At 36.0% G+C, this 16,433-nt stretch overlaps 1 protein-coding gene across 4 annotated transcripts in view; it reads right to left on the reverse strand.

Moving 5' to 3' along the window:
* Positions 1 to 16,433, reverse strand: part of su(w[a]) (suppressor of white-apricot) — a 109,892-nt gene that overhangs the window by 34,492 nt on the left and 58,967 nt on the right. For all 4 annotated transcript variants that reach the window (XM_081768313.1, XM_081768314.1, XM_081768315.1 and 1 more), the window contains exons 11-13: positions 13,738 to 13,876; positions 10,278 to 10,354; positions 7,081 to 7,249 (exon numbers count right to left, since the gene is read on the reverse strand). In XM_081768313.1, the coding sequence (XP_081624439.1) occupies positions 7,081 to 7,249; positions 10,278 to 10,354; positions 13,738 to 13,876 (385 nt within the window). The remainder of the gene's footprint in view (positions 1 to 7,080; positions 7,250 to 10,277; positions 10,355 to 13,737; positions 13,877 to 16,433) is intronic.

Genomic DNA, 16,433 nt, shown 5'->3' on the forward strand with positions numbered 1-16,433 from the left:
CTAGTTAATGTTGTTCGAGTTACTGTTTTTTTCAGTTTTATGTAATAAAATCATATATATCTTGTATTTTAACCCATTTTATTTGACTTATAAAAATACTAGATACTGCCTTTACCTCTGATATGGTTCAAAGGTTCTAGATTTAACTGATGTTTCTAATAATCTTGTTCTATCGTTAGTTAACGACAATGTGCTCCGAAAAAAAAATCGTTTACTTTGTGGATATCTACATGTATTGGTAACTGTTTTATTTAGGTACCCACTGGAATTCAAAATCAATTACTTAACCACGAACACGAGGAAGGAAGGTCTCAGAAATTTCTCGACTTCGTCAATATTTACAACACATTGGAAACTTATTTTTATTTCAAAATTCAAAATTACTTTTTTTTTTAAATTTCATTTTGTGGTACTAACTCCCCTCTTCAATTCTTCTTGAGGCAGCACGGTCAGTTTTTCTTTAATATTTTGGTTATCGAAATTCAGTTTTTCTTTAATATTTTGGTTTCTAAATTTCTAATTATCCTTAGGTAGCTAGATTATAGTTACCTTAGCGACGAAACAAATCTCGATAGGAGAAAAGAAGGGGGAGGTTAGTCACAGGTTCTCCCGTTTTCTCCCATTTTTTCATATCACCATTTCCTTCATTGCTTATTGTCACCGACTCCTTTATCCTCCCCGCATAATCGTGGGACGGAAAACTTAAACAAAGATTTCATTTCATGTTTTTACTAATAAAAAATGAAACTATTATGTTGGCGGAAAATCCCCCCCCCCCCCCCCCGCGCGCACCCGGGCAAAATCTAAAATAACGCTGCTTTTAACAACAAACCTATATAGTTACGATAACACATTGCTAGAGCGCTTATATTTCGTGAGCGTTTACATTTCGTTTCAAGAGTCGAAGGATAAGGATAGGATAACCATTTTATTTCAAGAGGTTTGATCCCAAGCCATAACAGTTCATGGACGACACTGAGAGACAGAGAGATTCAGATATAGAGACAGAAAGGAATGATTTACATACACAGTTTCGAATTGGAGGAAAAATGATCGGACAGCATCCGTATTATGGTGAAAATTGTGACTTTGTGAAACAGAAGGAGGAAAGGTTCCGAACTACGAGGATCACATTAGGCAGTTGCTGAATTAAGATGGAGAATTCTTTTTAGAACATCAGATGATTATGAAGCGAGAGCAAGATCTTAAGATCTGGAGAATTAAGAATTTAAAAATCTTTAGCTTTCGAGCCGGGTTTCGAACCACAAACCTTTCAGTTATCGATCCATGACTTTATCCACTCAGCCATGGAGAACTCTACATAGCTTGTCACATACTTTTCCTTTACCTACTAGAATGGGATATTCTAAACATTGACTCGGTGGATGCGCCGTTGAGATTGAACGCAGACCTCTTGTAGCTTAGTTATATAGTGTATAATGAACTTCTCCTTGTGCAGGAACACTTTTTAGTCAATGAAATTTATTCTTATTGTGTTCATTGTTATTTCTGATAGAACTATATGATAAAATAGTGCCAAATACTTTACGTCGTTGACTGTTACATGAATGTTTAATGTAAGGGATTCCTACTTGGATGGTCTTAGGTTCGAATCCCAACCATTCTTATTGATTTTCTTCTTCTAGCCACGTTCATACTGTGCAATCGATAAACTCAATTTTGAAGTAAATGTAGTCACAGCTAGTTTAAGACGAGTTCATATTCAAATATGATATTTGTTATTACATGCTTTTCTTTAACTTACGATATTTCAATGTTGATATTAAATTCTACCACCTTTATGTAATTCATTTCGTCGTCGTCTGGGCTATAACTACTAGAATTAACATAGAGAAATGCCAGCGTTTGTTATAGTTTTATATTACGATCTTTACTAAGGTAACAGGTCTTAATTTGGAGCTCAACAACTGGGATATGACAGAAAGCTGTCTCAGACGAGAGAAAAGGAGAAGGTTTAGATTTACAGTGTGTTCGATTACATTCGACACTTTGTATATCTATCTATATATATAAAAGAGAACGTACAAATCCTTTGTCCGCTCATCACGCTAATACGGCTGAACCAATTTCTTTTATTTTTGGGGGGTTATTAGGATTTGGACCCTAGATGGTTTTTATCATATCACTTTAATTTTCAATTACCAGTGTCTTGAGATAATTGACCATTCAGGTGTCCATTACGTACAAATCCTTTGTTAGTTCATCATAGGTATAAAAATAAACGTATTTATATGCAACCCGCATGACCGTGTCACTCGGCGGGTTAACATAAATGACAGGCGTTATAATGGTTTTTATCATATCACTTGAAAGCGAAAAAGTAAAAATTATCTAAGTAACAAAGTTTATTGCGTTCGGGGGTGACCGCAGCGAAGCGGGGCGGGTTAACATAAATGACAGGCGATATAATGTTAACATTTACTGCAATCTTCTATGGTTTTTATCATATCACTTGAAAGCGAAAAAGTAAAAATTATCTAAGTAACAAAGTTTATTGCGTTCCGGGGTGACCGCAGCGAAGCGGGGTGAACGCTGCTAGTTGCACATAAATATGTGATGTCGGTGTCAGAGTGTATTTGCCAGAGTCTCAATATGTCTCTACTCCGTCATTTCATATACATGTAATATCAAAAAGAATTGCAATGGACCATCGGAAGACTGGAAAAGAGTTACCTGCATCATGATGATTCGAGCTTGACATCCAAATTCCGCAATCAAGATAGCTGCTCGATGTTGTGAACAACGTATATGCGATACGACATAAAATACAGAAATGAAATGAACTTTTCGAAGCCGTCGCTAGTAGGAAACCACAAAGATGATTTTCCAACTGCAGCCAAACATCAGAATTCATTCAACATTTGCAGGCGAAAGTGACAGAAGACCCAGGGAGAATATGCGAGCTCTAGTGTAGGAAATGGGTGTTGTAGCGTTCATCATGAAGCTAGCCGTGAATGAGAAGTTTTAATACAAGAGGAGTAAAGATCAACTCCTAACAGAAAAGGCTTGAACAGAACACTTGATCAGACAAGAAAACTCCTTAACAAAGTGAAACATTAGTTGAATCAGGAATAATGTGGTTCTTCTCTAATGAATGATGATAAAGAAAAAAACTTTTGTCAGGACCAGTTAAAGCCCCAGAAAAACAGATGACTTGCCTACAATCGATCGGACGTTCTTTGTAATGTGATCCACAACACGTCTTTGAACAGTGACTCGGGTGGCTGCTGGAAGATTCTACGTGTGGCAGCAAGACTCAGCTCCCTGTCATATCGAGATGACGACTCAGATGTGGGGGGGACGCGGCAGAAGTCCTAAATGGCAGAAGTCCTAAAATGCAGAAGTCCTAAACGGCATTAGATCTAAAATGCACAAGTCCTAAAAATTATTTCGCGGCACAAGTCCTAAATGGCAGAAGTTCTAAAGTGCAGAAGTCCTAAAGTGCAGAAGTCCTAAAATGCAGAAGTCCTAAAATGCAGAAGTCCTAAAGTGCAGAAGTCCTAAAATGCAGAAGTCCTAAAAGGCAGAAGTCCTAAAAATCATACCGAGGCAGAAGTCCTAAAGTGCAGAAGTCCTAAAAATCTCTTGTGGCGCTACCATCGCGTCCGTAAGAAGAATACTGTCAATCTGTTAGTCAAGTTTTAGATATACTGTTTCATATTAAAGAGCCTTAGTTCTTACAAGTTATTTGTATAAATACATATTCTATCGTTCTGAAATAATAAATAAATAAATAAAGAAATGAAGCCTATTGTCCTTTCTTACTCTTTCCATGATATATTTCTATGTTGACAAAATTTTGACTTTCTACCAAATGTGATTCCCAGATCTTTCATAATGTCTGTTTTTCTCTATTTCCACACCATTGACTTCATATTAGTAATATAATATTGTGTTTTAGTTATGTACGTCATAAATTTTGCTTTCCTTGTGTTGTTTTGAAGTAAATTATTTTTACACATATATTTCTTGTACAGAAGTCTTTCTGTAGCAAATAATTGTCATATTCGTAATTAACTACTCCTGGGATACGGCTGTTTCGGTGTAGGACGTTTTGATGCAGGGCGTTTCGGTGTACGGATTGCTCGGTGTAAGGACGTTTAGGTGTGAGGCTGGTTCGGTGTAAAAGTTCTAATGTTTACACCGAAACGTCCACTCTTCAAAATGAAAATTATTCGTTAGGGAGAAATAAATTCACGAAGTAGAATATATAAATTAATAAATAAAATAAAAATTAAATGTTTCTGTAATTGGCAAGGGTTACTTATTTATAGTGAGTCCCCTCGCTTCACTCTATGTCAGAACTTCTTATATCCTCAAATGTTATAATTATTAATTGATTGGGAAAACGTTTTACGGTAATGATATATAGTAAAAAAGTGTGTGATGCATAAACATTGTGTACACCACACACACCTTATTACGGCAATAACTGTGCACAAATCGCAAAATGCTGCACAATCTTTGAAAGAAAATTTTCAAACACAGATGGTTTTTCTTCCAATAACCGCTTTTATATCATGCATACCCAATAAGATTAGCAAATCTAGGAAAAGAAAACTGATTATGAATCAGTGATGAGATCTTAATTATATTATTACGGAGATGTAAATTCATGTTATAGTTGTAGAGAAGGACAGTGTCAAAAAAATGTCTCAAGAAAATTTTTAACGGCCTAGCTGAATCCTACCAGTTGTTCCTGCAGAAATTGTTTCTATTATGAGTTACTCTTTTGTTCTTAAACGTGTTTAATAATTACAGCAAATGAAGGATGTTTATAATAGAATGTGAAAGAATACAGTTTTAAAAGAATTAAACTACGTCAACATGTTAAAATAATTAAAAGAACCTAATTAATTAGCCACTTTGTACTCTCATTTGCTTAACTGGAATAACCGAGGCCTAAAGGAAAAGAGTTTTCTGCCCAAATCTTATAAGCAGTGGGATATTTTAATATTATAGAAATTGACCCTCCTTCCCCTTAGAAGTGTAATTTTCAAGATACTGAAACATATAGTATTTTATTACTTTTAGTTAAAAGTTCAAATACCGAGTTTCACGCATCTAGCTTAAACAAATCCTTCCTTAATTTATTTACATATTTTCTGAGTAAGTAATGGGGAATTCGAACATTAAAAAAGTGCTCCCTTTGCCCTTTCCTTTTTGTGTGTTCAATTTTCTGTTTTTTTTTTTTTTTTTTTTTTTTTTTTTTTTTTTTTTTTTAACAGGAAAGATTATATGCCAAGTTTCATTTTACTAGCTTCAGAAACTTGCGAGATACACTACCCTTTAAAAAAATCTTGCCCCGCCCGTTTTACGATACTTATTTCCAAAAATTCTTTCTTATGCCCTGCTTTCATAAGAAAATTATATTTTATAACTAAAATTTAACGACTCTACTTGTAGTAGTATGCCCAAAAAATCACTCATCTTTACTCTTTTATATAAGAGTACAGAAGATAAATACAGTCAAACAAATGGATTTCCATGAACAGTTTCCGATTTCTTATAACTACCTGATTCGTACATTTCCCACAAGCTGTGATTTTAAATTTACTCTCTGTCAAGGTCCAGGTTTCAAAAAGGAACTAACTGGAAATATAATAATATTATGTATTTGTGTACATGTGTAATATGTATAAATTTATTGTCTTATTGAAGCTTTCGTAATCTGGAAATAAACTTTTGATTTGCTTTTAATATATAAAAATCATGCTCCCCTAGAAAAATTTGCAGGCTACACCCCTAAATGACTATGTAGTAATTTCTGCAAAAATGGCACAGGACCTAAAATTTAGGTCTAATGCCTATATTTTTAGGACTTGTGCCATTTAAGACTTATTAATGTCACCCACTGTATTGCATAATAAATGTTCTTTGCTCAATTTTAAATTTACTGCGTTCTTTATGTATACAGTTGGTATTTAATGTTCACTCGTGAAATGTCTAGTGTGCTTTTGTCCTAATTAAGTAAACTTTGGTGGATTTTTGTCCTACTCTTAATAAAATACGCTCCGCACAGTATATATTGCAATTCTGAATGTTTGCTTGGTTTCAGAAGTCTGGTAAAATATTCTTTTTAAACATTTTTTTATTATTTATTTATTTATTTATTCTTGTTTTAGGAATTTGTCTTGGGATTCTCGTATCTCCATTCGAAAGAAACGAATTTCTTAACAAATTATGTAATTAATTCTTAGAATGAAATAGGTTGTATTATGTAATTCGTGTATAAGTGCAGAACAAATAGTGATAATAACGATCTTAGTAGTACAAATATAGCTGTTACTGTTGGAATTAGATACGTTCGTAACATTATTGCCAACTAGTTGCTGCATCGTCCCAATTTCGTGTGGTGGTGGCGAATTTCAGAACTAAAGCAAGTGAATTATAAAGGCACAAGTCCTAAAATGCAGAAGTCCTAAAGTGCAGAAGTCCTAAAATGCAGAAGTCCTAAAGTGCAGAAGTCCTAAAATGCAGAAGTCCTAAAGTGCAGAAGTCCTAAAATTTAGGTCTAGTGCCCATATTTTTAGGACTTCTGCACTTTAGGACTTCTGGATGTCACCCGATGTGGGTGTCAAACTTCTCACTACTTCTCCAGGTATTAACACTGTTTTATTGCCTATCGACGTTGAAGATGTGAACCCTCGTATGTCCAATCTTTACAATTTTGAGTTTTTGGCATAAACCTGATGAGAAAGCAAATAACCCATGCTCTAGCAAACCCTCGTGCGTCAAAAGACATCGATTGACGAGAAACAATCGATTACAGCGTTTGCTCGCATGTCGATTTTTGGGAACTTCACGTGATATCTCGTACGCCAGTAAGTTCAATATATTACAGCCATATATGCTGTGCTGAAAGCAGTATATCAGCGTCTTTTTTAAAGGATACAACACCTTTTAGAAGATCTGAAATGTTAATATTGTGAATAGATATAGTAACGTATTTTTCGTCTTCTAAAAAACTAATAAATTGGACATTTGAGGTATCACATCTTCAACGACTTGATCATTCACTTAATTTCTGCTCCTTCTATAAGATTAGCTGATGCTTACCTTCTATACGATTCAACATATCTTCTTCTTTTATGCTTATGATGATGTCTTTCCCTTTCTTTTTCTCTTTCTCTCTCCCTATCGTGGCTTCGAGATCTCGATCTTTCACTCGAACTTCTGCTATGTCTTGATCGCTTGTAATTGTGACTTCTGGAAGACACATGCGTACCTTCAAAACAAAAACATTAAAAATAATTATAAAAATGCGAAATAGTACTGAATGTGTTGTATTCAATGAAGAGAAAAAAGCAAACAGTACATATTAAGTTGCACAGTACATATATACGCAAAGAAATGAAATGGAAGTTTTCAATTCAACGTCCCACGATTATGCCCAAGTGAATGATGATGGAAGAACTGGTGGAATGAAAACGTGGGATAGAACGGGAGTACCCCGAGAAAACGCATTGACACGATATTGTCCACCACAACCTTATGGCCGGGGATCGAACCAGTGATTCCACGCACGCATAGAGTGAAAATATGCATGACGGGCACGAGATTCGAACTTAGGTCTCCGGTTTATCGAGGAACAGCGTAACTTTAGAGTACGTTGTTCCATCGTAACTCTGGAATGCCAAAAGCAATTTCAACCAAACTTGGTATGGGGATGAGATACCCCTAGGGGTTGCATGTAATAATAATAATCATAATCGAAAAACACCGAGATTAGTGTCGAATCCATGGTTTTTGAGGGCACTGAAATGAATAGTGACACTCTCGATGCTATTTAAGTTCACGTTCAGTTCCCATCGGCAAAGGTGATGAGAAAGAGTGAGAAATAATGTCTAAAATCCCCGACCTTCGTGTCGAATCCATAGTTTTCGGGATCACCCGTTGAAATAACTTTTGGAACATAGTAAACACACACTTCAAGCAGGGTTTTTAGCAAGTCACTTTGATTAAAGGATTTATAGGATAGGGTAAAGTGGGGTCGGGGTTTCAAAATTTTTGTCAAAGACAGAGTATTTTATAGAGTATTATAATTGCAATTTCACTGAAATGTGTATCCTAAGGGGGCAATGAGATTATAATATTTTCCATAAACCTAATTTCTTATGCGAAGAACAGACATTTGAGCTACTAACAACAAATGAATGTTCAAAGTCATCTCTGTATCTGTTACTATCTTTTTTACTCAGTGTAGGGCCGCGGTGGCTCAGTGGTAGAGCGTTCACCTCTGGTGCTTGGGGTCCCGGGTTCGATCCTAGCCCCCGTCAAGTGAACTTTGTGGTGGACAAACACCGTGTGCGTGGGTTTTCTCGGGGTTCTCCCGTTTCCTCCCACTTTCTTCATTCCACCATTTCATTCATTATTCATCATCACCGTCTCCTTTAGCCTAACCTAACCGGCATAACCGTGGGACGTAAAACTCAAAGATATTTTTTTTTTTTTTTTTTTTTTTTTTTTATATACTCAGTGCATAGTATCAGTTATCACTGTAGCCTTCGTCAGTGTCTATTTCTTCTTATAAAGCTTCGTTCATTACGTATCAGTTGTTACCATGAATTAAAAAAGATCATCTGAACAATCTTATAATTGTTTCTCCTTACTCTCACACTTCTTCCTTTATTTAGAACCTTTTATTGTTTACAGAAGAAATATTATGGATATTTTTAAATAAAAGCAAGGATAGGAATGGCAAAAGAAGCCTTTAGAAGGAAGAAAACACTATTTTGTGGGACCTTGAACAAAGAGCTGAGAGTAAGACTCAGAAGATGCTTCATGTGGAGTATTGCATTGTATGGGTCAGAAACATGGACATTATACAAAAATGATTAAAAACTACTGCAAGCTTTCGAAATGTGGGTGTGGAGAAGAATCGAGAGAATTAGCTGGGACGAATGGAAAATGAATGAGAGGGTGTTAGAAATGATGGGAGAGAAAAGGACAATTTCTGCTATTATTAGTAAGAGGAAGAGAAACTGGTTGGGACATTGGCTAAGAAGGAACTGTGTAATGAAGAACGTGCTAGAGCGTATGGTGGACGATATCAAAACAGAAAAGTCGTACGTCGTACGTGAAGACGAAGAGGTTAGCGGAGACCGTGGAGAATGGAAGCTTCTTACCTGCGTCAAGTAACCTGCCAATAATGGAAGAGTTGAGTTGATTTTGAGTTTAACTTCCATTTTAGTAGCGAGGTTATATGAGACGGAACCTACTTATTATCGTGGAATCCGAACCACATGAGCTCCAGCAGGGAATCGAACCCGGGACTCCCACGCCGAAGGCGCGTCCAATAATGGCAAAATACCTATGATGATGTAATTTTCTCCTACTAGAATGAAGAAAAACGTTTATGTCTTTTATCGAATTCTATGAATGTTGCTTACTGATACACAAACCATTGTTCTTCTTTCCCACAGAACTTGTCAAATCTTTATAATTACATATTTCCTACTAAGGATTTTTAAACTTCCAGCACGTGCTACTTATTCGAAGAAAATTTGTTTTTATGGACACACGTTCTATTGCATTGATTAAGTCAACACTTCTGAATCATTTCAGTAAACTTAAACTAAGAAGAAAACTAATACTTGTTCATCGCCGTATAGACAAATAGTGTGATAAACTCTTGCAACAAAATTAATTTATATTGTAGAAAAACTTCTATAGAAATTCTACGGTAACAACAAAAACTATGAGAGGAACGGCAAAAAGTTGTAAGGTGGTTCAAATGACCTTGTTTTCCAAAATAAATAAATAAAATTTTAAAAAAATAAAATAAAATAAAAATTAATGAAATGAAATCTTTAAGTTTTACGTCCCACGGTTATGCCGGTTAGGCTAAAGGAGATGGTGATGATGAGAAATGAATGAAATGGTGGAATGAAACGGGACAACCCCGAGAAAACCCAAGAACACGGTGTTTGTCCACCCCAAAGTTCACTTGGCGCGAGTTGGGATCGAGTCAGGGACCCCAAGCACCAGAGGTCAACGCTCTACCACTGAGCCATCGCGGCCCCCTAATAAAAATTAATATTGCCAAGGCAGTAACATCTACAATGGGTATGTGATAAATCAAGCTCTTTTTTAAGAAACAAGTGCTGACGGAGATTATAACGGTAACTGACATTATACACTGATGTAACAAAGACTACAAGAGATACAGAGGTGAGTATGAACATTCATTCATAATCTACAGGCATTTATTTATATGTCAGTTTTAACGTCACTCGAAGATTAACTTTAATTACCTGATTTACTGTGATGTGAAGATCGGTGGGATTCTCCATTTTCTTTAGGGGAAGTCAGTCTTGTTTCTGGATTGAGTCTGAAAATAATAATAATAATAAAACTGTAATAACTTCAAACCACGAATGTAAATTACTAGCTGCATATTTTGGTAACATTTTATGAGCAAATTTACATTCATTGCATTCTACAGTCAAACAAACAAGTAACAATATTTATAAGTGAAACTATCCTAAATAATTAATAAGAACAGGAAATCATGTTGCTAGAAAACTGACTTAAATTCCTACATCTACGACACTAACATTTTTTTTTAAACCTCAAGCAACCAACTGCAAGAAATTTCGAAGGGCAGAAAATGCTACTGGATTGAAAACTGACTGGTCTTTGGCTTACCATACCGGTGTGTCAAGTACTGTGCTTTCCAGTCCGTTCCTTCATTAGCTCCACTTCTATCTTAAAAATAAGTGCTAGCCATTCAGACCACATACATTGTACTACAACTCCTGCTTTGCTTGGCAAGCTACACTGTAAAAAATGAGGTGTTGAAACAACACAAAATAACTACCACTTCAGCGTGTTACTTGTGTGTTAATTCAGCGCAAAGACATCGCCTTCCGAGCATATAAAAAATAACTAGTTCCTATCTGAGAGAATTTGCATTGGTATTTATCGTTTAATATGAGCAAAGCTTTACGAAATATCTTTGGCACTTCTGCCAAGTAACAAATAATGTTCTATGTTTTCAGTAATCGGTCACAATAATATTGTTGTAAACCTGTGAATCGTCTGACAACAGTAACACAGGCAACAACTCTTCCATATTATGTTCATATATGCAAAGACACAAGAATAACAGATAAAGAAAACAGATGGAAGCACAGCTATCTGTGTAACTGTTGTCAGATGATTCACAGGTTTACAACAATATTATTGTGACCGATTACTGAAAACATAGAACATTATTTGTTACTTGGCACAAGTGCCAAAGATATTTCCCAAAGCTTTGCTCATATTAAACGATAAATGCCAATGCATATTCTCTCAGGTAGCTTTGCTCATATTAAACGATAAATTCCAATGCATATTCTCTCAGGTAGTAACTGGTTATTTTTGATATGCTCGGAAGGCGATGTCTTTGTGCTGAATTGACACACAAGTAACATGCTAAAGTGGTAGTCATTTTGTGTTATTTCAACACCTCGTTTTTTGCTGTGTACCGTTGGGACATTAAGGAACGTAATGTTTTTCGAGATGAAAGAAGAATTTATATCGTCCAGTCTCGAATTCCACAAAGAACGAGTCGCTTCGAATCTCATCCTTTACGATATAGTACGATACTGAGTCATGTCTCGTCTCTTGCGCATCTAGAGTACTTACAAAAAGCAGGGGATTATAAGCAAATACCGTATATTAGTAAATTACGTAAAGGTAAATATGTCATTAGAAAGGTAATACAAAAGAAAATTATGTTACGTAGACGGAAAAAATGTATCGAGGAATTGGGTACAATGATGTACAAAATAGCGATGAGTGTCCAGAGCGGAGCTCTTCTTGAGGCGTTCCATAAAAACGAAAGCGTGACTTATTTGGTGTTACAGCAACTATACCAATAATACAAAATGTATGAAATGTACAAATTAACAGTCAATTCTGATAGTTTCATTTTTGTTAAGAACTGCAGTTTATGATCGCAGTAGAACAACAGAGCGATTGTAATAGCTTTCATTTAGAAATATATTATATTTTCTGAATTCATCCACAAAACTGCATTCTCCAAATCCTCCTACCACATTGATGCTGTTAGTGTTCATCCTTCCTCTCTTAATACGCCTCTGATAATTTGATAGTAAGTACAGGTGACTCAAGAAGACAAAGAGCTTATAATATCAGGATTATTAAAAAAATGATGATGATGATGATGATATGAGGAAATGGAAAGCAACTGGCGTACTAAACTAGCTAATTACGGAGCTAATGACGCTCACATACAAGTGAGCTAATCAAGGACATAGGACAGAAAAGAAAAGAGCTTTCCGTGTATGCTATTTTACTATATGAAATGGAAAATGTGAGCAAGAAGAGCGTCAAAGATACATATTTCATGAGATGAAGGAGGTGAGGGCTAGAATTTGCCGTGAGCTTGGATTGGAGTTAAAGGGTATATGACCTATGGTTGTATACAAATAGTTATTGGACTATAGTAACTATTTTTAATGAACTATAGGTGATATAGTGCGGAAATTACTCAACTCATAAGTTTAAAGTATATATAATACTTATATAATATATACTTTAGGCATATATAATAAAAGAAGTTAAACCTTTCAGTTTTCTCCAGTACAGAAATTTCAGTATCTGGTTTTCTTCTTCATTTGTTCTTCTGCAACTTTTAGCTCTTTCCCTGGATGATTAATCTTTTAATGTAAAATCATGCAAGGGGAGCTTCCACCTTTAATTGGAACAGTTCAATAAAGATTCTGCTGGTCGTCTTCTTGAACTAACTCTCCTGAAATGCTTTTATGCAAAGCCTTCGTAGTTAACACAGCTAGGAACACATGTGTGTTTTGTTCATACGAGGTAGAACTTTAGAACGTTGATGCTATGATAATGAAGTATAAATCAATAGTTCTTCCGTTATCTTAGAACTATATCCATTTCTTAACAGATTGTTTAGGCTTTCAAACTGTTTAGAAAAAGTACGGCTGAGAAAGAGGATCCGTAGAGAATACCTTATTTTGTTCTCACCAGCAGAACACTGCAGAAGAAAGTTCTTTTGTGTTCCTTACTTTCTTTCTTGCACACGTACATATATTTGAAAATTCTCATTTTCAATCAAGACAGAACAAAGAAAGAGCAAAACTGCACGATTCTGTTATATTGATATAAGGTAAAACAGTATTTTTAACACAATTCACCTATCGGCATCAAAATCGGAATTAATACTTGAATCACTCCGGAATCCTGCAATTTCGGAAAATCGGAATTCTGAAAATTTTCAGAATTAAGACCATTTCGAATTCAGGAATTGCAATCTCAATCTCAATTCCTAACACTCTTGACTGCAAGGACTACTTGTGTGCCGTGGACCACAGTTTGAGAAACGCTGTTTAAACAGCTGAGTCTGTTTTCTTTACTACTATGATGATATCTAAAACAACTTCTAACAGCAAATTTGTCGGTGATTGACCTATATGCTCTTTCCACATTTTCTTATATCCTAGAAATACGTAAACAGAAATTATTGTGTAATAACTGGCCTGGTGCGAAATTTAAAAAGGAAAGAGTAGAAACGATTACTGTTCATTTCCTAAGAAAAAGTGGCACTCCAAAATTTAATTTAGACATATTTTGTTTTCATTAAGAAACAGGCAATACAATGTAAATATTGTTTCTAAAAAATGGGAATAATACTTAATACAGATTACAAGAAAAGCAAGAAGAACGAATACCGAATCTTACCTTATAGGAGGTGGGGGTGGTGTTTCTGGAGTATGTGGAGATTTAGGAGAACTTATTCTCGGTGGTGTTGGTGGAGGAAGCGACGCTACATCTTCATCTTCACTCCTCAGATCAATTGTATCAGCTACAGGATTTGAATCTAAAAGTACACAACATACACTTATATAATCACTGCATTCATCCAAACAAACATGTTTTTATCAGATTTGGTATAAAGAAACAAGTGGTCGAACATCTTACCGGACGAAAGAATTGATGAAAAGTCTCGTTTTGTTTGTAATTACACAGGCTTTTACAGTAGTTCTAATGGGCCGGGAAGCTGGAACACGTAACCCAAGGACATGACTCAGGACGATATAAAGTATATCCAAGATAAAGTGGGGAGTAAAACAAAGCCACATTGCTGTGATTGCGCTATACAAATGTAAGCAGACATCAGTAGAGATTTGAGAGCTTTTAAATTAGCTTCAAATAATTAAACAAACGATAATACAGCTATATCAGCCATTAACCGGTGCAATGAGACTTCCTCTGTCGCTAATAGGGCACGAACAGGTCTAGTACCTGAAACAAGGACAAAAACAGCCATTTTGCCGTTGCCCAAAGAATCCAAAAGAAAGAAAGAAAGGTAAAAAACTACCAAGAAGCAGAAAATCATGCTAAGGAAAATGAAAATCCCACTCATCCAATGTTTCCCTTATTAAAGAAAGTTTGTGTCGCATAAGGGTAACAAGACCTAAGAGGCTGTTTGAGAGAAACGCAAAAGGCCAGCTCGTCCAATCCTTTTCACAAATGAAAAGATTTTCGCTCACCCCGAGTTTACACGCAGCTCTCAGGAGGCCACTGATAAAACTCCTAAGGTGGCAACGGTGCATCACCCAGCTTTTATTATGGCTTGGTGGGGTATCATATACACGTAACAACTGAATTTCTGCGAAGCGGGAGTTAAAACATATGCCGTAACTACTGAAGTGAACTATTGGAGAGATATATGAAGGCCATTAAACACAATACTTTTTGCTTGTGGACACCAACAAGATTCCGCACATGCGTATACAGCAAAAACGACACAACGCTGGCTGGCAACCACTACATCTGACTTCATCACCATGATGCTTTGCCTTTACGAAGCCACCAATCAAAATGGGCAACCTTCTGTCATCACTGAAGACTTGCTGCAGAAAATTGACGAAAACGTGAAAGAGAACAGATACTTTACGATTTTGTTGTTAAGTTTCCTCAAGTTTCAAGAAATGTTCTTTATGAAACTGTCCTGCATTTGAAAAAGCATCTGGGGGGTCAGCGCCATGACGACGATGATGAAGTCAAAACGACCGTGTTGCAGTGGTTGTCAAATCAGGCGGCAAACTTCTATGAGGATGATGTTCACAATCTTGTTGTACGATATGATAAGTGTCTTAATATTCGTGGAAACTATGATGAAAAGTAGATTAAGGTACAGGCTTTCATGTAAAAATAAAATTATTACAAGTTTTCAAAACTGTACTCATTTAAAAAACACGCCTAGTCTTTCATCAATTGCTCTATGTATTACGTGGATCTTCCCTGAAAGACAGAATATGTGGCAGCACTATTTACTTTTAATGTTTTTAAAGGTGCTTCCGACTAGTCAAATTGTAAGCACGTGTGGTACGTATGTTCCTGTATGTGGTGAAAGTTTCGGAGTTAATCAAGAATTGAGAAGCAACAGGGCAGTTACTGGAATTAAGAGTTAACAAATTTCAATCCACAGAGCCAGAAATAATTGCACCCGGACCCGTTGTGTTGTCAACGGATCAATATACGTCTATCTGGCAGGGTATATTCTTCGCGAACTTTAATATCAAAAAGTTACAAATTTACATATTGGTTGTGAACGTCTTTGGTTGAAATGATCGATCGCATTCTTTAGTTCCGATTAGGATGAGATTTCTGGGCTTTCAGTAGCTATGACTATGTTGTGTCGTATATGAGGAATGACACCCTTCAGCGAATACATTATCCGGGGAAATGGGAAGAAAGAAAGCACCTTGGACCATTATGTTAGGTATCATCTCGACACTTGCTTGGTGTGAATGAGGAAAATCCAGGCTTTCACACTTTTTCAATCGAGTATCCTCACGGGAATCGACCCGAGACCGCTCTCACCAAAAGGACCATTGTCATGCGACTCTTTACTTCAGAGACCTATAAGACGTGTTCCCCTTTTTTAGGGGGAAATACGGGATAGGAGTCACATGAGAATAGTAACTTCTCTGCAACATCCCGATGTTTCTCAGGATAAAGTCGTCAAAATGGTTCTGTAAAAGCTGTATCAAATTAGTTCCATCGTTTCGTGCCATAAATCTGTACACTTACGAACTCAAGATGCAAACGAGAACTGTCTTAAATTATTATACAGAGTACAAAGAGATAAGAGCAATGATAGAACACGAAAGAATCTAATGGGGCACGAACCTCAATCTGTTTTATTAACTGAGCTACTACCAGTACTTTCTGTTTCTCAACGAAATCCATACCGATGGAAAGCATCTTTACGCGGAATGTTCACCATCGTGGCTTCCTTCCTTACCAGCTAATCCAGTTCTCCAATTTTTCTCAACTATCGCACTGAGAATTCCTTGTTTATCGGTTAAGAGTTTTTTTTTAAAAAATTATGTTTTAAGCTTAAGCACTCACTGAAAATCAATACAATA

This window comes from Thermobia domestica, chromosome 8 (genome assembly GCF_964235325.1).
Source record: "Thermobia domestica chromosome 8, izTheDome1.hap1.1, whole genome shotgun sequence".
NCBI lineage: Eukaryota > Metazoa > Arthropoda > Insecta > Zygentoma > Lepismatidae > Thermobia > Thermobia domestica.